The 7,799-nt window shown below is 45.6% G+C and overlaps 1 protein-coding gene across 1 annotated transcript; it reads left to right on the plus strand.

The window, feature by feature from the left end:
* The first annotated feature begins 418 nt into the window (after positions 1-418).
* neff1 (neuronal intermediate filament family member 1) lies at positions 419-7,483 on the plus strand. The gene is made up of 4 exons (XM_032578848.1): positions 419-1,362; positions 3,039-3,356; positions 3,922-4,046; positions 5,663-7,483. Exons 1-4 carry the CDS (start codon positions 613-615, stop codon positions 6,033-6,035), a joined length of 1,566 nt encoding a protein of 521 aa, XP_032434739.1. The 5' UTR covers positions 419-612; the 3' UTR covers positions 6,036-7,483.
* Positions 7,484-7,799: the final 316 nt, after the last annotated feature.

Consider the following 7,799-nt stretch of genomic DNA (forward strand, 5'->3'; position numbering starts at 1 on the left):
ACCACACGCTCTGGCTGCGCACATCGATCCCGTTTAGCATTCTGCAGGGCCAGCAGAGAAAACTGCAGCGCCAGTGGACAGAGTAGATCATAAGGCGACATGAAAAAGTAAAAAAAAAAAAAAAAAACCCATATCTACGATTTGACTGCTAGATCATCACAGTGAGATAAACACCCCACTAATAATATGAAAAGTTTGGCAAGCAAAAAAATTGGAGAAAACATCCCGAATGCAAACTGTGGGTGTGTGTGTGTGTTCAGGAACTGCAGTGTAAGGTGGGATGAGCTGCATGAGTGACTCGGAGTCTCCCAGGAGGGTGGAGGCTTTCTGCAAAAGCCCGCAGGTTCCCCCCCCCCCCCCCCCCCACCCCGTCTTCCGCTGCTGCTGCGTCAAATGATGCGCCGCAGCGCCCCGACTATAAAAGCACCTGCCCGGGCCAGACATCACTCGCATCTCACTTTCTGTCCTTCCCGCGCACTCTCCATCACACACTCCTGAGCTCCACACACACACATACACAAACAAACAAACACACACGCACACACAGCTGCGCTTTCTCTCTTTCTCTCTCTCTCCCTCTGTCTTCTCTCTTCCCCCTGAAGTAAAGGAAACATGAGTTACTCCAGCGACGTTTACAGCAGCAGCTCCTATCGCAGGATCTTCGGAGAAGCGCCCCGGTCAGGTCGCGTGGGTCTGGGTAGCGGCGGCGGCAGCCCGTCCCGCCTGCACTCCGCGGGATACCGCAGCAGCCACCGCGCTTATGGCTCCCCTTCCGCGGTCTCCTCCGCCGCCTACCGCAGGACGGCGGCGCCCGGCCGCGTCTTCTCCTCCATCCCGGACTCCGCCATGGACCTGACCCAGTCCACCGCCGTCACCAACGAGCTCAAGATCATCCGCACCAACGAGAAGGAGCAGCTGCAGGGCCTCAACGACCGCTTCGTGTCCTTCATCGAGAAGGTGCACAACCTGGAGCAGCACAACAAAGTCCTGGAGGCCGAGGTGACGCTGCTGCGCCAGCGCCACAGCGAGCCGTCGCGCCTGCACGAGCTCTACGAGCAGGAGATCCGCGAGCTGCGGGCGCGCGTGGAGGAGCTGACGCACGAGAAGAGCCAGATGCACCTGGACTGCGTCCAGATGAACGAGACGCTGGAGCGCGTGCGGGAGAAGCTGGAGGAGGAGAGCAGGCTGCGCAAGGAGGCAGAGGGCGCCCTGAAGGACTACCAGAAGGACGTGGACGACGCCACGCTGGCCCGCCTGGAGCTGGAGAAGAAAGTGGAGTCGCTGCTGGACGAGATCGCCTTCCTCAGGAAAGTTCATGAAGAGGAGCTGCAGGAGCTGCAGGCGTCCCTGCAGGCAACGCAGGTGCGCGAGAAAAGTTGTCTAAAAAAGAAAAAAAGAACATGCAAAGAAAATGTCTACAGTGATAAAAGGTTTTAAATGCGGATGAAAGGAGATTAGGGTGAAGCTAATGGAGCTAATGGGCTAAGTTAACTCTCTGGGTTCCGTTTTCCACACATTATTCTGGTGTAAATCAGAACGAGCATTCACCAAAAACAGTGTTAAGGTCCCATCACCGTCCATTCTCTCTCTCTCTCTCTCTCTCTCTCTCTCTCTCTCTCTCTCTCTCTCTCTCTCTCTCTCTCTCTCTCTCTCTCTCTCTCTCTCTCTCTCTCTCTCTCTCTCTCTCTCTCTCTCTCCCTCCCTCCCTCCCTCTCGTTTAGAATATATCCGCGCTGTGACGCACTTTTTTATATTCCCGACCGCGCTGCGAGTTTGCATCACATTTGTAATATTTTACACGGTCTTTACAATGACTGTAGCTCAGCTAACCACCAAAATAACGTCTTATTATCCTGCTCGAGCGACCAGGTGAGGTCTAACTTGTAGGCGTTTCGAACAGATTTTCCTGTCCAGAGTCCTTCGCTCTGAGCGCTGCTGCCCTGGGAAATCGCTGACTCTGCAGTTCCGTTTCAGCACCACGCGCCATCACGCCCTCCTCCGAGCTAGCGACCTGCGCTGCGGCAGCCGCGCGCGCCGCGTCACGAAGCCGCCTTAATCAAAAAAAATCGTTAACTTGACACAATCAATTTACAATTTACATGAATTTTACGACCTTCACATCCTGCTACGTCGCATGTGACGTTCTATATAGTGAGACACATAACTTTAAAAGTTGTTAAATCAGTAAAGTAACAATGAGCGAGATTTAATAAGTGGTCGTACTCGTTGCTTAATGTCAAGGGTGGAAAAGCGCGGATACAATCCGGACTCGTAAATCCAGGGGTGTGGTCGTCCTGAGGGACGGCGAGGCGCAGACTGTGTGAAGGATGCGGCTCCATTTCAAGCGACAGCAGCACAGCTCAGAAATTTACAGATGAAAAAAAATTACAAGTTAATACTAGCTCACCATATGTGTAAAAAAAAAAAAAAAGGTATTAAAACTAGGAAAATAGTCTAGTTTTGTCACATGCAGAATGTGACCAAAGAAAAGTGACAACATGCAGTACTGTTAGCTAAATTAGTCAGTAAATAACCAGTAATGGACGCTGGGTAGATTAGTCCAGTCTTTACATTGCCCTGCAGGGAAGGGATGATAGCCATGCAAGATGTGGACTGCAGCATGGAGTCTGAGTCAGCAGCCCATCCATCTGGCCTGCATCAGCTCAGTGGATCAGTACACAGCTCACCTCATGCATCCTTAAACACAGTCATCTGGGACGCATCCGGCGGAACTTAACATTTATGTCTTAATCCCGAGGTTTGATGTAACCTCAGAATTACATCAAATTTCACTTTGAAATTTATACTTCCAAGTGAGACAAAAATAGTTAACATGATTTTTTTTTTTTTTAAAGAAAAAGGCTTTGGCAAAGTTATGGATTTAGTATCAGTGACTTTGAAACACTTTACTTTCCTAAATGTTTGAACCTGAAATCAGTCACATAACAGCTATGAAGCAGTCTGGTGATTCTGGGGTTCAATGAGTTCATGCTGCAGCCGGAACTTCTTCTTCTTATTATTCTCTTTCCTTCTTCAAGGTGTCAGTGGAGATGGACATGAGTAAACCGGACCTGGCTGCAGCCCTGAAGGACATCCGGGCTCAGTACGAGAACCTGTCGGCCCGGAACCAGGTCCAGGCCGAGGAGTGGTACCGCTCCAAGTTTGCCACTGTGACAGAGGCCGCCGCGCGCAACCACGACGCCATCAAGCACTCCAAGGAGGAGCTCAGCGAGTACCGTAGGCAGGTGCAAGCCCGCACCCTGGAGATCGAGGCCCTCCGGGGCCACAACGAAGCCCTGGAGAGGCAGATTGCCGAGATGGAAGACCGTCACAACAATGAAATTGGAGAGATGCAAGTAAGTGAATTATTTATCGCTTATCGAATGAGGTGAGTTTGTTAAGAGGTAGTCGCTTAGCAATAGATTAAGAAACGTTTTATTAATGATCACTATTGTCAGGGCCGAATTTACGAGGATGTGGGCCCCTGGGCTGGAGGCGGTTTTGGTGCCCTATCTACTACAGAAAAACATATTGTATTAATGCCAATTACAGTCCATTAACACATAGTCCTACATATCAGCAGGTATGAATTGATGCATGAAAGATCTAATACGTCCCCCAGCCAATAACTCCATGTTGTTTCCAAAGAAATCGACCATAATTTCATAATTTTGAAATACTTGAATATTGTTTGTATTCATAAAAATACCCAAAAATGAATACAACTCACAAGATATCGGCTTGTGAGTTTTACATAAAGTACAACGTTTGCAAAACACACCTTTGTAAAAATTAAAAAACAAAGAAAGAAAAGAAAAGTCTTTGGGACCCCACAAAACATGAAGCCCTGGGCTGCCGCCCTTGTAAGCCCTTTTCAAATTGTGAACCCAGATTTCATTCTGTAACTGTGGTTGTGTGCAGGACACTATCCAGCAGCTGGAGGCTGGCCTGCGGAGCACCAAGGGAGAGATGTCTCTTCACCTGCGTGAATACCAGGACCTGCTGAATGTCAAGATGGCACTGGACATCGAGATCGCCGCTTACAGGTCAGATTAGTTTCCTTTCAGGGAGAGTGACCCGAGTGAACCATAAGCCTTACAAAGCATTAATAAACCAGTAAAGTCATTAACAGCTCCTTTACATGGTTTATTGTTTAGATAAGAACTTAAAACAGCAGGAAGTAATGGTTGCAGGTTACCGTTGTATTTGTGAGGATGGATTATTCTACAATACATTTTTTAAGGTTCTGACCAATTAAGCTGAGTATGTAAGCCAAGTAGAACTGATTTAAATTGTTTGCACTTGTGAATTATGTGATCCTCCCATTTTTATGTTTTTATGTGATGTTTTTTAATTATTTGAGGTTGTGCGTGGTCCGGTTTTGTTCAGTTTTGTCATTGTTCTCAATTGAAACAAACAGTGGCCCATAAAAGAAAAGCCCTTAAAGGCAGAGCGAAAAAAAAATCACTTGGGCTTCCTGCTTCCATCCTCACCTACAACCTTTAATGTTTATACTGTTATTTAATGATTGTGATGGAAATCTCTCTTTCCAATTAAAAACAATTAGAAGAGAAAAAAGTGATCCAAGAATATAGCCTTGTGGATCCCCACATATGATTTAGATTCAGATCTTATGGGCAATTTACTTTACAAGCAAGTCACAATTTAAAAAAAACAACAAAAAAAACAACAGTACATCAACAATTAATATTTGGCTAGATGCTGTGGAATATTTTTTGGGACATTTGTTCTTTCATTATTTATGATATAGTTTGTTTACAAGCTGCCTATCAGTTGTATTTTCCAAGCTTACAAAGTTAGATATGAATTTGTAATTAATTACAATTGAGACATCCTGATTATGGACATAATTTTACTTTTACCTTTGCTGCTACATTTTTAGAGCTAAAAAAATTACTTTTTTTAGCTTTACACCATGTTATAATGCCATTGCCTCATCAAAAGCACACCTGGAGTGTTGCTTTGATTCTTTCACGAATGTTTAGGAAACCCTTTAATCTCCCATGACAACCATTCAGTTGTGCAAAACACATGGGTGGACCTAGCTCCGCCTTCGAGGGACAGCTCCTCCTCAGAACTGCAGTTTCCAAGTTTCCGCCTCACAGAGCAGCCCTCCCCCATGACTCCCCCACTCAGCTCCTTCAGACTAGCCAGCAGCAGTTAGCAAACACCTGGTGGAACTGAGCATCAGCTGAGCTCATTATAGGAGCTACTTCTCAGTGCAGCGCTGGTAAAAATGTTGTTAAAGGATTTATAGAGGAGCCATGTTGTGGTGACTTCCTGAAGGCGGAGTTTCAGAAAGATATGAAAGACAGGTCCAATTTCCAGGCGTTCGATTACAAAGTGAAATTTCTTTCAAGTCATATTTAACACATATATGATTTTTATAACAACTGAAGGTAACATAGTTACCTACAAAATGATTTGATGTGGCTGGAGAACACATAATACTGCCCCTTTAAGTGAAACATGAAGTATTTAGTCAACCTTTCTGATGGAAAAGCTTTCAATCATCCTTCACATCACATGGCAATTGTATTCTTCATTTGAAACATACTGAGATGAGAAACACTCCAAATCCAGGCTGCAAGGAGACATCGTCCTCCCCCCTCCTCACCCGTTTGCCTCTCTGTCTGTACAGGAAGCTTCTGGAAGGCGAGGAGTGCCGCCTCAGCTCGGTGGGCAGCGCTATGGTCCAGTCTGGCTATCCTGGTCTGTCCTACACATCGGCCCGCGCCTACGCCCTCGGAGCTTACAGGAAGCCCAAGCCGGAAGAGGAGGCAGGAGAAGACGAGGAGAAGGAGGAAGAAGAGGAAGCAGGAGAGGAGGAGGAGGGAGAAGAGGGAGAGGAGCAGGAGGAAGATGAGGGAGAAGCAGAGGAAGAGGAGGAGGAAGAAGGAGAGGGAGAAGAAGAAGAAGAGGAGGAGGAAGAGGAGAAGCCAAAGGAAAAGGAGAAGGGAAAGGAGAAGGAGAAGGAGAAGGAGAGCTCCACCGGAAAGAGCAGCAAGAGCTAAACAGCTTGTGTCGTCATCAGCATCAATAACTCATCTCTCATCCCACCGATCACCTCTGGGTCTGCTTCCTGTTCACGTCGCCCTCCGTGTTTTCCCCACCCATTCACTCACATCCACCCGCTCCAGATGCCTTCCACCTCCACGCCGGGTCAGATGGGATCACTTTAGATGGAGAAGTATAGCATTAGTGAGCTGTAAAATAGTTCAAGTATTTATTCAGTCCACTGTCCACCGTTTTCACGTCTCTGAAGTGCAGAGGGCTACTAGCATGTTTACCACAAAAAGGTAAAAGATGAGAAGCAGGTGTGAATGTTTCCTCCTGTATTTTGTGCCACAGATGATCCATATTCACATTAGCAAACAGCGAGCCCACCTCAGAGGCAACACCGCAGTCAGCACACAGACTTTGAAAGACAAACGCACAGATCCTGGAGCATGTGAAGCAGCCAGTCCAACTATTATGGTGCTATTTGATTTTTACATATACAAGTTGGGGAAGGATTTTATCATAGAGCACCCCCCACACCCCCCACCAGCTCGGTCCTGAATGTGAATGTCAGCTTTAAGGCAGGAATAGTAGCAGAAAAACAAAGAATGCTTCCATGTAGGTTAGGTTTTATTTTTCCCCCCCAAACCCACATTTCAGGCGCTCCGACTCATTTCAGTCCACACAGTTCCGCTTTCGTCCCGCTTTTATTTATTGCAGCCTTGCAACCCTGAGCCTGGAAAAAGATGTGTGTGTGTGTGTGTGTGAGGCCGTGCAGTGTGTAAGAGAGGAGGAGCGCTGCCGCTGTGTGCATCCATGTGGATGAAAATGTGGAGCTTTAACTGCTGCTACGTGTATTTCTTTATGGAGGCGGGCGACTATAACCGATCCCTACCTTTGATTGATTCATTTGTCAAGAAGAATCTGCTACACATCACTGAAAAAGAAAAGCATTTTCTTTTTAATCTCACGTTAACACAGTAGCCCCTTTGTTTAGTTACGCTGGATATATAAAGAGTGGGTTAGATGATGGGTTTTGTGGTGTAGAGTCATTAATAAGGGCTATATTCACCATAACTTTCTCTCACAATGCCCTGGAACTTTTTCATCGCTGCTGTTCTTTGTTTGTCTTCCCAGGTTTTGTTTTGGCAAATGAATCAAGCAACTGGTTTGAATGCATGGCCTGACACATGGAGCTTGATTATTAGCTGGATGAGAAAGACTTCTTGCTTGTTGTGTGTTCAGTTAAAGAAATCAAATTAAATTTAAAAGAAAGAAGAAAAAAAAACAACCTTGCCTTAACCATAAAAGAAAGTAAAATAAAACTCGTTTCCACCTGAACCTCACTTGTTCCCGGTACGACAGAGGAGTTGCTGACACTTTTCAGATTCTGCTAAACAACTGTGATTGTACATGCTGCTGTTTCCTCTCAAAGCCAAATAAAGACATTTAATAAACAAAACTTTTCTCCACTCTCCTTGTGTTTATAGTTGAATAAAAACGATCAACAATATTAAAACGTTTTACAGTTAAAAAAAACCCAACTTTTACATCTAATTTATTAAAACGCCATGTAGTGATTTGACTGACCTTATAGTTTAATCTGAAAGAAGGTGGCAAGTAGTGATTAAACACTATCAGCTAAAGAAACAAGAATAACTATATAGTAGCATGATTGTTGCTAAATATATATAATAATACCTGAAAATTTTGATTCAAAGCAGGACGGCTGCTCTGGTCAGAGAATTACAACTTCTGGTTGGACAGAAATTTAGCGT

This window comes from Xiphophorus hellerii, chromosome 12 (genome assembly GCF_003331165.1).
Source record: "Xiphophorus hellerii strain 12219 chromosome 12, Xiphophorus_hellerii-4.1, whole genome shotgun sequence".
NCBI classification, from domain to species: domain Eukaryota; kingdom Metazoa; phylum Chordata; class Actinopteri; order Cyprinodontiformes; family Poeciliidae; genus Xiphophorus; species Xiphophorus hellerii.

Coding starts and splice junctions, on each gene's coding strand:
- neff1 (XM_032578848.1), top strand. CDS start 613: ATGAGTTACTCCAGCGACGTTTACAGCAGCAGCTCCTATCGCAGGATC. Junction 1,363..3,038: donor CGTCCCTGCAGGCAACGCAG/GTGCGCGAGAAA, acceptor TCCTTCTTCAAG/GTGTCAGTGGAGATGGACAT. Junction 3,357..3,921: donor ATGAAATTGGAGAGATGCAA/GTAAGTGAATTA, acceptor GGTTGTGTGCAG/GACACTATCCAGCAGCTGGA.